At 38.3% G+C, this 15,255-nt stretch overlaps 1 protein-coding gene and 1 non-coding gene across 3 annotated transcripts; one reads left to right on the forward strand and one right to left on the reverse strand.

Moving 5' to 3' along the window:
* Positions 1–369: 369 nt before the first annotated feature.
* Positions 370–8,430, reverse strand: LOC111329701 (gamma-glutamyl hydrolase). Of its 2 annotated transcripts, XM_088735652.1 has the most exons (10): positions 8,365–8,430; positions 7,987–8,083; positions 7,180–7,291; positions 6,579–6,629; positions 6,396–6,480; positions 4,937–5,099; positions 3,463–3,575; positions 3,143–3,236; positions 1,835–1,972; positions 370–1,196 (listed from the first exon to the last, which is right to left on the reverse strand). In XM_088735652.1, the coding sequence occupies exons 2-10, from the start codon at positions 8,054–8,056 to the stop codon at positions 1,078–1,080; spliced, it is 945 nt and encodes a 314-aa protein (XP_088591778.1). In that variant the 5' UTR covers positions 8,057–8,083; positions 8,365–8,430; the 3' UTR covers positions 370–1,077. The 2 variants fall into 2 exon arrangements, with proteins under 2 accessions (XP_088591778.1, XP_022790202.2); XM_022934467.2 differs by lacking the exon at positions 8,365–8,430 and having other exon boundaries at positions 7,987–8,148.
* A 2,512-nt stretch (positions 8,431–10,942) lies between these two features.
* Positions 10,943–15,255, forward strand: LOC111329704 (uncharacterized). The gene is made up of 5 exons (XR_015992709.1): positions 10,943–10,966; positions 11,493–11,585; positions 12,699–13,226; positions 13,316–13,519; positions 14,044–15,255. It is a non-coding gene; the product is annotated as an uncharacterized LOC111329704 (transcript).

Below are 15,255 nucleotides of genomic sequence, written 5' to 3' on the forward strand. Positions count from 1 at the left end.
AGAGGGAGCATCGATTATGGGGGACAATTCTTGAAATGGAGACCCGGGAAAGAATCGATGAGTTGGGCCAGTTAACCTCATCTAGACCCATCTAGAAATCTCATTCTCCCAAAATCCTGTGTTGTCGAACTGAGTGAACCCTATCAGCTCAGTGCTGCTACAGCTATCGTGTGATTCCTTAAAAATACCTTAAGTAGCAAAACTGAGCAAATTTTGATATCTCCATGAGGATGATTTGCACATCCCATGATAAAATTCAAGTATCGTTAACATATTGGTAAATTAACCATAGACATTTTTCAACCAGGTACGGCCTTTTGCAGAACTGTTGTAATACTCAGGCATTCATTAAACAACTGAGGAGATAACTTTGTTTCACCATGAAGCATCGCTTATTTATTATTATTATTATCATTATTTTTTTTTTTGCTTTAGTTACATTTACAGAAAGGAGAAAGAAAGAACTTTGCTTTATTTTGCTCAGTTCTCGTTTCACCAGCGAATTAAAAATTAATGACCGAAGGCAACGACATGATCTGTTGAAAAACCCATTTAACCCGCCATAGTGTGCGCCTAAAGGGAGAAAGTACAGTATTGTTTCGAATTCATTCGGAAGATTGCCTCAATTTAATTCTCCCTACACATGTATCATCATACAATGCAAGTACTTTCAACTAGGGAATAAACTAACACTTCCTTTAACCCCTCACATCCTAACATCTGTATGCACATTCTCTATGCTGTCCTCCGTAAATTTTCTTTAGGTGCTGACATAGAGAATGTGTTTAACAATCAAGTTAATGATCATTTTCTTTATTCTCGTGACCTTGATGTGTAATTTAAGGCTGATATTGTAAGGAGAAATTAGATGCTAATTACTGTTAGGAGACAAACTGTTAACACCGTTCATTTGTGTCTGAGTCGTATCACAACTAACCTTATCGATGTAGTCATTGACTGAGCTTACTTGGGTTACTAACTACAATTTCTTTAAAACTTTCAGGGAAAAGACCTAAAACTTTATTTAACGTGCAGAAATGAGCAAAGGAAATCGCAGCCGGTGTAAAATGAAGCTACTTAAAAGAAATAACACTGTTCAAATGAAGATATCTTTGAAGTATCAACCGGTTTATAATTGTAAATCAAGGCCTTTTCTTCTGCTTCCTCGCTTGGAAAGTGATTGGTGTTCCGTCGAGCTGCAAACATAATAATACAGGGAAAATTTTAAGAGACGAAGACTACATACAGAGACTAAGTGTGGCCTTATCTAGCCTCGCCTGAAGTCGTTTGAGGCAGAAATCGTTACCCTCTCCTCCCCAACAACTCATTTTCACTTGTGCGCAGATTTTCCTATCTAGTACTGCTCTCTGTTGAATAACCATTGACGAATTGACACATAATACCCAATCAAAAATAATCACAAGAAACAAAATTGAGTAGTTTTTTTGAGTTTAAAGATTTAATTGATTGGCTCATTTGCCGGCTAGCTGGTGTTTGAGAAACGTAACGTTATTGACTAAAAGTCATTACAAAACTTGATTCAAACAAATTAATTTATTCACCACTAGGACCGAATGCAAGCCGTGCAACCCTGATGCAGAAATGTGCTGAGGCTGAAATATCTTAATTTTCGAGAAACTTCAAAACCCAATTTAGGAGGAGATTGTATTATCAAAAGGTCGTTTTGGAAGGGAACGCTCTTTTGAGGAACAGGAAATTTCGGAAGAGGCCTTTTTCTTTCTTTTATCTGTTAACGCAAATGATTAACTATACGTTGCTTAATCAATGTTTTAAACTGCATTTGACAAACAGAAAGTTTTACCAAGTACCATACCTTGATTAACAAAAAAATTTGCCATATACTGTGCAACAAAAACAGCGTCTGGTGAATGGTCAATCTCTTCTTTTGGTGTCCACTCAAACTGACATTTTTCCGGATGCCACTGTGTTCCGTATACAGGGTACTTCTTGCCTGTGGTTTTTATAAAATATCAGCTGTCCATGACAATTCAAAACTGCCCCTATTATAATTAACAACTATTCACCGAAGTGGAGGTGGTTAGTGATGGATAGTTACCGAGCCGCGAAGCGGCGAGGTAAATATCAACCGCCAACCACCAACACTGAGGTGAATAGTTGTTTTAGCATATACTAAAACAGTGAGATAATATACACCACCAAAAATTAACTTGAGTGATTTCTTCGCTTGTCACGGATGCAAACCGGGACGCCATTTTTTCCCGTGTTGCTCGGAGGTAAATAGCAAAGGATATTTGGAGTTTGACTAGCCAATCAGAGCGCGCCTTCAACGCTATCCACTGTTTTATCCACCGCGCGGGAATACGAATTTTATCTTCGAACGAGTGAGAAATACTTTCAGCACGAGAAGATAAAACTCGTATACCCAAGGGGCCATGTAAGTCTCTGTTTATTTCATAGACACTGATCAAATTTCCACATAAAACACAACTTTTTTTATTCCCGCCTGAGCTGGAAGCTCTCTTGTAATTGGCTTATCATGTTAGTAACCATGGCGACACCAATATCCTCACACGTGAAAGATAAAAATAGTATCTTCACAGCGCGCGATGAAGATATGATTTTTTAGTAAAAAGAAAAATCCTGGTATTTCATCAGTATCTCTATAATAATTCCTGTTATTTCTCTGTTAAGATATTACCCTGAGCCCTGTTTTTTTTTCTTTTCGTATTTCCTTCCCTGCAGCAATAAAAAACGCCGAAGGTAAGGGTGGCTGTCCTGTAAAATTTACTTGTAATAAATTCCTATTCTGAGAGCTGACGATTCTCCAGCCTTACCATATCCAACTGCTACTCCCAACCCCAAAGAAGATAGAGCATGTATAACCTGTACTTCATCCCTAATGCACCATTTTATGTCTGCCTCTCTAAATGTAAGAATCTAAGTCAAGTTAAACTTTTATTCCATCTCTTGTTTAGCTTTGAATCAGATTATAAGGGTAGGCTCGAGTGTGTTAAGGTATATCATTTGACACGGGTATAGCCTATTCTTGCCTCTCCTTTTGGTTGTGTCAGGGTAAAGCCAATGTGTACCAAAGTATGCGATTTATAGCATTTAGAAAAAAAAAACATTTACTCAAGGTTCTGATATGAAAATACGGTACCTTCAACGGTGGAGATAAATTCCACTCCCTTCCGGTCCTCGTTGGTTGACAGGATATCGAAGAATCCGACAGTGTTCTTGTTTGCATAGAATTTCTATGAATCAGGAGCAAGTTTTAACTAAGGAAATTGATAATAAGGGGAAATAGGAGGCTCTCTTGATTGTGAGCATAAAAAAGATATTCAGCTTTTTCCAGTTAACAGCATGAAACTGGCAACTCGTGTGTGGGGTGGCAGACAAAGTGGGCAGAAAAAAAAAACACGGAAAATACCGAACAAGATTCGATGGAACAATTTATCAATAATTTTACTTAGAACCTACCTGAGGTGTCACGCATTTCTGATGCATGTTAATTGTTACAGCTTGTTCTTTAAGAATTTTCATTACTCTGTCCCTATCTCGAGAAGAACCAAACATTCGACTTTTATATGCCTCTGTATGTAAAAGAAAGAGGAAACGAAGTTTTTGTTGTCTTTTGTTGCCTCTGATTGACATCTATCAAATAGATTCGTAATAACTAATTTAATTATTATTATCGCGCCTTTGATCATCCTATAATGTTAAAGGGCGCTACATAAGTAAATAAAATATTATTAAATTATTACTATAATTAGTAACTAAAATTGTCATTGCACAGAAATTTAAACCACTTGTGGTAAACTGCAGAGATTTAAAGGAAGTAAGAACAGAAGCAGGCCAGACAATTCTATATACCAGACGTGGAACACGTCTTTATTTTAAACTAACTGTCAAGCCGACTGGCAAGCATCCTACATCGGAGAGACCGGCAGAAACCTCGCAACAAGACTCAGTGAATGAACACAGACGGGCGACGAGGAAAGGTGACGTCAACAATCACATTGCTGAACATCATCGACTTACGAACCACAATATTGACTGGGACTGCGCAATGCCTAACCTACAGCACTGACTACTTTCGACGACTGACTCTGGAAAGCTGGTTTACTAACTTAGAACAGACTCCCCTAATCAGGTGTCAACTACTACCGGCTCCATACAAACGCCTCATACACGAAATAAACATTACAAACGAACCGAACAGAATGACCTAACTTTACTGACGGATCGAAAGAGACCAGTCACGACCGACTTACGCCACTTGAGTCTTACAGCCAATAACATCACAGCAAAACTGACCAATCATTTTACACGAACTGAAATAAGAACATTCCACTGACAACAACTATTCACTTGACTCTAATGATGACTTCCGCACAGGTTGTCGAAACGTCAGTCACAACCACCGACAACAGTCCTTCTCAGGACTACACTCACCCGAACGATCACAATACACTTTCACATAATAATTGACCGAAACAAACAGCCAGTCGTTTTCAAGCTACCTTGTCCCCCCTCAGACTCAAGCACAAAACTCATCCGTTGAATTGGTTTTAAGCCTTGTTCATTTACATAATAGAAGCCTGCATAAGCTTGGAAAATATGAGTCTCTGACTGCGAGAGAATTTACGTAAACAAAGACATATTCTAAATGTAGATAGATCCAGCTGTGGTATTGCGCGAAGCAATAAGAAGATTTTTCCTATTATTTAAAAAATCTCTCATATTATCACATTTTTTAACCAGAGGTCAGTCCCTCTAAAGTTACTGATTATTACAGTAATTTGCCATAACACTAACTCCCTCTTGAGCAGAATTAATCGCACTTATCTAATTTTTTTTTTTCAGTTAACAGGCAGTTCGCCTTCCAGTGCTAGATTTTGGCAACAATTGGCTGATCACACAATCTCTTCTACGTCTGCTAACATTTTCTTACCTGCAGTGAATTCCAGAGGAATGGAATAATTCTCAGCGTCACATGACTCCAACATTTCATCGTTTGTCAACTCTGAGATAATGACATGCAGCATCTCAAAACCAAGGCAGGCTCCCCACACGAATAACGGATCCTTCTCATTCTCCCGATCACTGTGATTATCCTGTTACAGACATCAAACAAAATTACAGAAAACATCCAAATATCCAAGGAGTGAGAATATCTTGTCCACATAACCGTTGCTTACGCACGCAAGCCGTATAACTGTCTCTCAATGGCTGAATCTTGGAGAACGGCTGAATCTATAACTGTCGCATAACTGTCTCTCAATGGCTGAATCTTGAAGAACGTAGGAATTGTCATCGATGTATATATGCATACAAGTGTATTAATGGCGAAATTAATCATTCTTTGGACATTGTAAGAAAGAGTGATATGCACTCCTACAATACGCGCAATAACGATACTATAAAGCTCCCCAAAATCAAATACAATTGGGGAAAACATCGTTCGCGGTATCACTGTTTCAAAGACTTTAAGGAGTTACAGAGAACTGTAAGAAACTCAGCAAGTTTTCCAATTTTTAAGAAGTGTCTTTTTACTGCTTTTTATAACTAAGAATTTTTTTAAATTAATTTTTGTATTGTATACGTTGTAATCATTTTAATATTTATATTTAGTTCAAATTTCTATATTTTAATTGCATTTTTATATAATACACATCTAGTATTTAGGACCTCTATGTAAATCACTATTGTGATGGAGCTTCCTAATAAAAGCTGATAGTTTCTAAAGAAACTGTTTGGGGCTGCGTCGGTGAGAGTAACGAAATAGTTTGGACATATCAACAAAGTTGAAGTGGTAAATTGGCCACCGTAACGATTACAAAAGCTGACGTTTCGAGCGTTAGCCCTTCGTCGTTAGCCATTCCTCTTCGCTCCGACGAATGGCTAACGCTCGAAACGTCAGCTTTTGTAATCGTTACGGTGGCCAATTTACCACTTCAACTTTGTTGATATATCCAAATTACTTCCTAATCAAAGATTGTTATTATTATTATTATTATTATTATTGTTATTACAATCAACGGTTTTTCCAAATTTAAGTACATTTTCATTTTTAAGGGTAACCTGGTAAAAGCAATAGTCAGAAATTGGAGTCCCCGTAAGGAGTCCAACCTTAGAGCTCAGAGACCTCAGAGAGGGGCCGGAGGATTCTGAAAGGATCACATGGTTTTCAAGGGCTACACTGGGGTGGATCAGTCGTCGTTAACAGAGTTTATAGGGGAGGAGTGTGTAGAATAATGACTGTCATCATTATGATAATACAAAGCCTTAAGGGGATCCGGTAAATTTTTTTGTGAGACAACCAAAATCCCCCTTCCCACCTCCCCTCCTAGGCGATCAATAATGACCGGTTGCTTTAACCTATTAACCTGGCCAGCAAAGAGCCCACTCACCTGTATCACCAAATCATAAATCATCTTGCCTGCCCTGAAGTAAGCGGAGTCAGATAGACTGGCTCCCCCACCTGGAAATATGACCCTATTGGAAAGAAGATGAGCGCGACACTGAAGACATTGATTTAAGGAACCTTCATTTATGCAATGGTACAAGTTAATGGCCTTCCCGCTGCAACTTACCCATTGATGCTATTAATGAGAGATTGCAGCTCTTCTTCTGGTAAATCGTTACTTTTGAATGGATTAAGGAAGTGAACTTTGAATGTGACAATAAAAGAAGATAGCAATCACTGGTTAAGTGTGGTAAAAACCATGTAGCCCATAGAATTTGAATCAAAATAAAATTTAACCCACAATCAGATTTCAAAATAAATAAGCGTAGCCAGGCTGAGGAACGGGGAAACGCAAGTTTTCAACCGCCGGTTACTTTATACTTTCACATGATGGGCCGAGGAGGTGGTGCGAATTTTGCGCCAGTCATGTGTGGTTGTCAGGGGAAACCAATATACAGCTGAACTTTTCAAAAAGTATCTTCTAACTATAAACTATCCGTTGAGATTAAAACAAAAATAGAATGTCAAAACTATCAAGCTCATAAAATCAGTATGATCCCACAACCTTAGATACTCCGGTCCAGCTGGAAGGAATAACAAGCAATCGACAAGAGTTTTTCTCTTGGAAACCAGCCAGTTTGCGCAACCTCAAAAGTAAAAATTTGCATTGATATTGCTACAGATTTAGTCCTTAATGTTGTTACAGTGTTGGTCTCTCAAAAAGATACCGGATTGGAACAACGCGGGCACCACCGCTCTCGATAAACTTGACGTATGACGCAGCTATGTATGACTTTCCATAATCGGCAAAGTGACCATCACAATCCACTGACAGAATTCCTAGGAAAGCAAAAAGTGAGGTCATGTCAACCAAAATAAGCTCATAAGTAGTACACCTGAGGAGCCTGTCGATGTCTATGACTGAAAAAGGTCGTCTTTCAGCGTCATCAAGTTATGTCTCATGACAGAAATTATTACAATATTTGGATGCTAAGCTAGAACGGTAAAAGATTCGAATGTATTGAAACAATCGCCAAATGGGCCCTTACTGGGAGATATTTTAGCATAAATGATCGCTGGGAAAACAAGATTTGCCGATCCAATATGATTTTTAAGCTAGAAATAATTTTATGAAATAGTAAGACGTATATTATTGCCTGATATATATATTTAGTTAAAAAAATAAGATCAATTTGGCTGCAGGTGAAAATAAGTTCACAACTTTCTTATGGAGGTTACCGTTTTGTAAAGAAACATATACGAAATATTCCAGTTTACCCATCATTTTGTCTGAATCGCCAGGCTTTGCTAATTACTTCATAAGAGCATCCCATTATACGAAAATTGAAACTTCGTGGAACGTCAAATTAAACACATCCCTTGTAACTTTTGTTAGAAATACGATGCAATGTCTCTTTATTTTAAACATCCTGAGCTTCAAAGAAGATAAACCCATTTTCATGTTAGGGTATTGATTGATTCAGATGTATGTCCTGTACATTGAAATTCGATGAGAATAAATAATTCTACCTCACCTATAATTGGTCTTTTATTTTTTGGAACCAGTTCGCAATCTGTATTTCCTGCAGAAAAAAGGTTCCCCATCACTTTCTTCAGATGCCTGGCCAGTTGCTGTATAAAGCACATTTCAAACCATTACAACTCGATCGACTCGAGCTGATTATATACTCTGTGAGACAACTACGTGAGTAATTTCTGCCAACAACTCATCCAAAGGAACAAAACTGATTGACATGACTGGACAGGATTCAAATTGAAAAAAACTTTAAATGTTTGTAAAAAGCTGATCACGTTTCACACCGGAAGCTCAAAATTGTTGTTTTTTTTTTTTGGAAAAGAAAACGACAAAAACTGAACTCTAGAGTCTATAAACTGAAAGCACTCTCTCTAACCTTTGAAAACAATGTTTTGTTTCCTCGATTTTAACCGTTTCCTGTGAAGATGTTTACTGATCAGTTTGCTGAGCTCGCAAAGGCACCATAAACTCTACTAAAGTTTTCCACAAAGAGCTACCTGCTATTTGTAAACAACATTTTATGCAATCAATCGATTATTTATCATGTCTATTACTTTGAATTGGGTGGTAGCCAGGACGGGAGACTGAATTTTAGCATTTGGCCACTTGCTACTTTTACTATCTATACTTAAAATATCTGTGTGGAAAAAGTGATTTCTGATGGTTTACATCTACAAAACATTAAGCTTAAATTGAAAAATGTAGACATATGAAGTCAATTCCAAATGATTGTGAAAACGCTTCTACGTGCCGGAATGTTCAATTTCCCATACATTGGTGTAATTAAGCTGTACTGGTACCTGTAACAAGTACAAAATGAAATAAGACTGTCAAAACAGTAAAGAAGAGACGTGATGTTCAGCAGTTAGCAACAACTGAGCAGCATTACATCTACATTTGCTACGGAGAGAAATCTTTTTATTCGAGGAAACGTCACTGACTTAACTAATCTCTGCTTAGGCAGAAATATGTCACTGTATTGTTTTCTTTCTCACGAAAAATCCGCATTCATCTAAACACAAACTAAATATTTAATTTTTAATAATGCTCATCACCAACATTACTAGTCATTATTTACAAAAGAATCACTCTGAGCCTAACTGCCATTGATACGTGGCCATTATTATTGGCATATGGTCAATGTAATGTTCGGATTTCCATGTTCCGCATTAACCATTTTATTAGTACGCAAAGGGAGAGAAATAGATTTTTGAATCGAGCAATTAGTTGCGAGGTAGTTGTGAGTTCTGCGTGGCCATAGTCGATTGGTCAACAAATCAGACGGCGACTTGTAAGATCGGATAGCCTCTCAGCTTAAAAGGTTGCCAAGCAACTTCACAATCTACTGAAACTTTACAATACCGCCTACGACTGAAAAACTCCGACGAGTCTTATCACGTAGTTTACCGTTATCTTATGCCAAAGGCCACTTAAGGTTTTGGTTCGTATCTGTAATGAATGGAACAATTTAAGCCTCATACTGGGCAATTTTCACAAATATTTGTGCAAGGACCAAACCGAGTCATGTAAACTTAATTTTCTTAGTATCTTTTCTCAATTTCCGGCCTTTTCGGATTTTTGTAATATATCAATTATCGCGCCTACGTTTTGAGCTACGAAAGAAATTTATGATTTAAAAAAGAGAACAACTTTGCGAAAGTGATACCTTACTAGCACTTTGTTAGAATCCATTGCATTTAGCGGATGTAGGTTTCCTCAGTAGCTTCGACATTTGTTCGTCTCCAGAAAATTACAAAGAGTGTTTGATATTCATAGTACCAACCCGATTAGTCAGTAGGTTTGCACAAAATGCGACACTCACTCGTATTGTTCTTCCAGTTTTCGAATTTTAAGATATTGAAATATTCCTTAAATTCTGCTTTTTGCTTCAGATTTACCACTGACGTAAAGCTTTATCAGAAGGTTAGAAGTGGGTGAATTCAAGTTTCATTTCTAAATTAAAAAATTAAAAGATGTTCATTTTTGAAACGTCAAGGATTGTAAACATGTCTTCGATCTGCTTGTTGGCGAGACTTTTGCTTTATATTGATGATACTATCCGCGCCCTGTTACCATAGGTACGAATATCTAATTGGTTGACAGCGGACCATTGTCAAAGTAACATTATTCCAGAATGCATCACTCGGGGGGGGGGGCCTGACTGAACGCTTTTCCGGTCTCCTTCAATATGGCCCGGAGGGTCGTCAAAGAAATCGACACAATTTCATCTGAAAACAGTAACATACACCTAAAACGTTAAAGAGATGACATGAATACAAGTTTGATTGGTCCATCACTGATTTTTAATCCATAAATGTATCCTAAACAGCCTGTTTTTCTAATGCTATGAGTCAATATTGGAAAAACGTATATTTAAACCCGCCAAATTTTGTTTTCTATCATACTAAAAAGTCTTAAAAGCACTTAAGAACGTATCGACGATCATGTGACCTGTGGAGACAATTAACGATGACAGGTAAATTTGGCAGGTTAGGTTTTGCTTATTTGTCGAACAAGCAGGCCACCAGATAACCCCAAGAGCTGAAATGTTGTCATTTGATGTTTACGGAACTTTGGTTACCCCCGCAATTTACTGTCGGCTATATTCATCGACTTATTCATCCCAGACATAACATTTAGATCGCTGTTATCGCAGGAGGCTCTTACAGGGAATCAGTTTAAGTCACTTTTCCAAGGATTTACAAAAGTAAGAAATACTCTTCACGTCTAAATCTCTGTTTTAAAAATTGTTTTAATTATCTTACAGGTGTTTCTGAGAGCCGTTCATTTAGGGGGTAATTATTTTCGCGGGTGTTGTTTTAATATTATGTGCCACACCCTGCTGTATCAGAAAATGTAAAAGTAGGTTTGCATGTCGTAAAAATCACTTGCATGAACTTTATGTATAAAGTATTTGACAGCTTGCACCTCGAAGACAAATTTCCGTGACCGAGAAACAACACTGACAGAAAAAAGATGTGGGTACAGATTCAAAATGACTCTCAAGGAAGATCTTTATTTTTGACCAGTGAACAGAATGTTTATAAAGCCGGGAACTTTACTGAATTATTTTAAGTCGGTTCAACAAACACAAAACAAAACTTTTGGAGTTATCCAGGCAGAATCATATCAGTATGCCAGCGATGTAAGGCCCGAGGCTTTACGGAAAAATCCTGCCTCTTAAGCGTGCGATCGTCAAGTTACATCCTCAACTTGAGTTTTCTTTCACCGCCTTTGTTTTTTGTTCTTCAAAATGCCTCATTATTTTAAGGAATTTCTCTTTCTTAGTACGTCTTCAATTTGGGTATAGGAGCCGATATTAGGTATGACTGTTGAGGGTAGATCGCCGATCAAAGTTCTCTCTTAAGCAAAAGATCTAACAAGGAAGCAGAAAGTTTTGCATTCTACATAACATACTCACTATTGAGTTAATTCTTATAAAAAAAAAAAACAAAATTTCTTCACTTATTTTGTTGTGCACCCTCGTTATATTTCCTCACACAGATCTATTCAAAAGAAGCTTGGATTTAGCCACACTCATTGGGATGCATCTCCTGATCTCGTTTCTCCTCTTGTTTGGATCATTATGTAGATTGGGTGAGTGAGCGAGCATCGAATTTTTCAAAATTAAATTAGTGGTAAATTCATTGACAGTTTCTAATCTTAGGGATGTAATCGGTTATCGTGTGAGGATAGGTGAACAAAGAATACAAACAAACATACGAAACGAATCAAAATAACAAGAGCAAAACTAGGAAGCTCCGTGGTGCTTAAAATCGTTTTTCTGTGTCTTCGCCGAAGAGTCATAGGTTGATCATCTGGGCCCTGTTGTTCATAGAAAAACAAAATGTACTGTGTTAACCACCTATCCCCAGTTGTTCAAAGATTCGGTAACGCTATCCACTGGATAAATCTCAATCCAGTGGATAGCGTAGTGCTTTTTGCTATCACTTATCCGCTGGGTAGCGAAATATCCGTTGGATAGTGCTATCCGCCCTCTATACAACTGGACCCAGATAGAGATCTCTTCAGTAGATGGCGTCATCCACCCTTCGAACAACCAGGGCCTGGTGTTTAACCCAAAGTAATTTATGCTGAAATTGCATAAATATTGACCACTTTCATAATTGGCCGCCGGATTAATATTCTTTAGTTTAAATTGAAATTAGCTCTTCCGGTCTCGCTTGAGATAATGTATTCTATTGAATTTTGTACTGGAGAACGAGGTCACCAAGGCTAATTGAAATTTAAACAAAAGAATATTAATTCGGCAGCCATTTATGAAAGTAGTCTATAGATGTTGATTACGGGTCAGTATCGAACAGATTATGGTAGAGATGGTAGAGAACGAACTCGATAGTTTGGCGGCTATGGTTATTTCTACAGCTGTTTCGAGAAAGGTTCTCATAAAAAAAAAAAAGCGTAAATGTATATGCAATTACCCCGAAATGTATTGTGGATAGTTTTAGGTCACGCTATCAAGGTTCTTTGACCTGTTTTCAGGAAAATCTGACAAAATAGATGAACTATCGCGACTTTGATGAGTTTGTTTAAGAATTTTACTTCTTAAAATTCACTGATTACCGGATTCCCTGATTACCTTTCAACATGATCACGTGCACTTTTGTGCAACTACCTCTCTCGAAACAGCTGTATGCATGATCCTACATTAATCTTATTGAAACCACTAATTTGAACGTCTTCCCTTAGTCTCAGCTGGACCCTCACCTCAGTGGCTCTATCAACAAATCCACGCGCTTCCAGATAATGGTAACCAACATGCAACCACTGAACTCCATACCAAGAAATCTGAAATTCCTCCTAAGAGGAAAGATGGCGTGAAGAGGTTGTTTAACTTTCTAGATTCTGCAATACAGGAAAGTGGAAGTGGAAGTGGCGAGGGATCTGCTGATGGCCGCGTCATTATGGCTACCGATCAACTCGTTAGTTCAGCTGGCTTGAAAGGAAAGCAGTCTGCTGGAGTCGATGGTCATGCAAGAACCAAAAAGGAGAAGACAACAAACTCTGGTAACTCTCTACAAAAGAAAACAGAAGCCTTGGGACATGGAGTAAATGAAGGCCAGACTTCAATAAACGGGCGTAAAAAAGATTCTTATGCTAGCATTTCAAATCTCCAGAGACAGTTTGCAGCTTCAAATCGACAAGGATTGCAGACAATTACAGTACCACAACAAAAAACAGGATATCTAGCTAATCCAGGGCTTCAGAATGTAAAATGTACGAGCTCAGAGTACAAAATTCTCATGAAGTTTGCTAATACATGTCCTAAATTAATTATGATTTCTTTTCTTTCTTCTTCGGATCAGATTCACCAAACGTTTCTTCTTACTCTCGAACCACGTATGGCAATCAAAGAAAAACAACTGGCTACTCGGTTGCCGGTCAGCGAGCACAGTTATATGGTGATGCAGCGTCAAGCAGGCGACCACCGGCTATTCCTGTGCGAAGTCAAGTCTCCGCGAGTCAAGGATTACGAACGCAGTCTTTAAGGCCACAGAATCTAATTCATGGTCTGTTTTAAATCCCTGATAAATAGCATCCTATCCAACATGACGGACCGGTCATTAATGATGACTGGTCCCTAGATCTGTGTTAAACATTTTTGGTAAAGGCTTCAGTTCCTCCTTTGTGGAAACAATTTTTGACAGGGCACGGCAGATTTTGAAACGCTTCTTTTTATCAACTCCACGTTGGTTACTTGACATTGTTGCCGTTTCTTCGTGCTCCGCCAAGTTGGTAGCAGTGAAGTCACTGATCCTTACAAAACAAACAGAGAAAAATCAGTCATAAACACCATGTTCTATTTTATTTCACGAATAAAATTTTTCAAGTTACAAACCGGAAATCTGCAATTTGTAAACAAAGCATAACGTTATTTCTCTATGGATCATGTAATTATAAATTTCCGAGACCAAAACTACCCCAAATCCTCGATCCCTGGTCACAACAAATAGAACTGGACCAGTGCAGTGCTTAGCAAGATTTCTCGTGTACAAATCTCTATAAATATTTTTTGTCCGTCTTTTTTTAACAGGAGCACCACACAGATCAAACATACAAGGACCATTTTACACCACCTTTACATTTACCTTCCCGAACTCATATCAAGACTATTACAGGGCGAAAGGGATCAAGTCTGCCGAGCCACTGCAGGAAAATGCATATGGTCAGCCACAAAGACAACGAAATCACTTTCATCAACAAGTGAGGGCACTTATTCCCGGGAGGGTACCTCTGGCACAACCTTATAATCGTTACCCCTACCCAGCATCCCCAGCCGGTGTACCTGGCCAAACTAGAGGTGTTATTTACTCTCGTTTTCAATACAATCCTCACAGCGTTGCGGTTTCCCGCGCTCGCTTTCCTGTTTTCCCACGTGTTGTTAATACTCCACCCAAAGCAGCAAGTTTCTCCGGACAGGTTTACTACAGAAACACTATTCCAAATCAGCAGGCAGGTTTTTCACGCAATGCACAAGGTTCTTTTCACACTTACAATTATCCGCTGGTGCAGCGGCCACAAGTTGGGCGAGCTGTGATAAGCCGAAAACCACAGCCTCAAATTCCGATGTCGGCGTTGATGGCAGCGGGAGCCAAAAGCTTACGACAGCTTAGCCACGGTTGAATCAGTCTGGTCTTCGTATGCTCCACAAAGATTGGCGCTTGCGGTGTGGATGTTTGAAAACACATCCATAAAGCGCCTGCCAAAATTAGCGCGAGGACGTTTCAAACAGAACTATGTAACATCCATCTGCGACAGATATTCATATCTTTGGATACGTATTTAAGATTTAAAAGTAACAGATATATAGTGAAGACAACTTGTTCTCAAAGAAGGAAACAAGGCCATGAAGGTCTGGCATTCAACGTGTAACCTTGTAGTGCCGCTATTTTAGTTTTAATCGAATCTTGTCAAGTAATTACCAGAACAGTATTTTGAGCTGTAAAGCGTCTCCACCAGGAGATTTTATTTTCTTGTGGTCATTTAAACTGGAAAAGGGTTTTCCAAGGTCTGTGCAGAGCACTGCTGATCCTAACGATGTCCCACACTTTGTCAATTTTGAATGATGCTTGTAATGAACCTTTTTAGAACATTTCTACTAAAGTCAAATTTTCAAAAAAGTGATAAAATGAGTTTGAATAGGGTCTGGAATGTAATTTTTTACGTCCTGAATAAAACAAGGGATCCCGCGAAGAAACTTGTTTTCATTGATACGAGGTAATTTTGAAAGTAAAAGTAACTTCAA

This window comes from Stylophora pistillata, chromosome 10 (genome assembly GCF_964205215.1).
Source record: "Stylophora pistillata chromosome 10, jaStyPist1.2, whole genome shotgun sequence".
NCBI lineage: Eukaryota > Metazoa > Cnidaria > Anthozoa > Scleractinia > Pocilloporidae > Stylophora > Stylophora pistillata.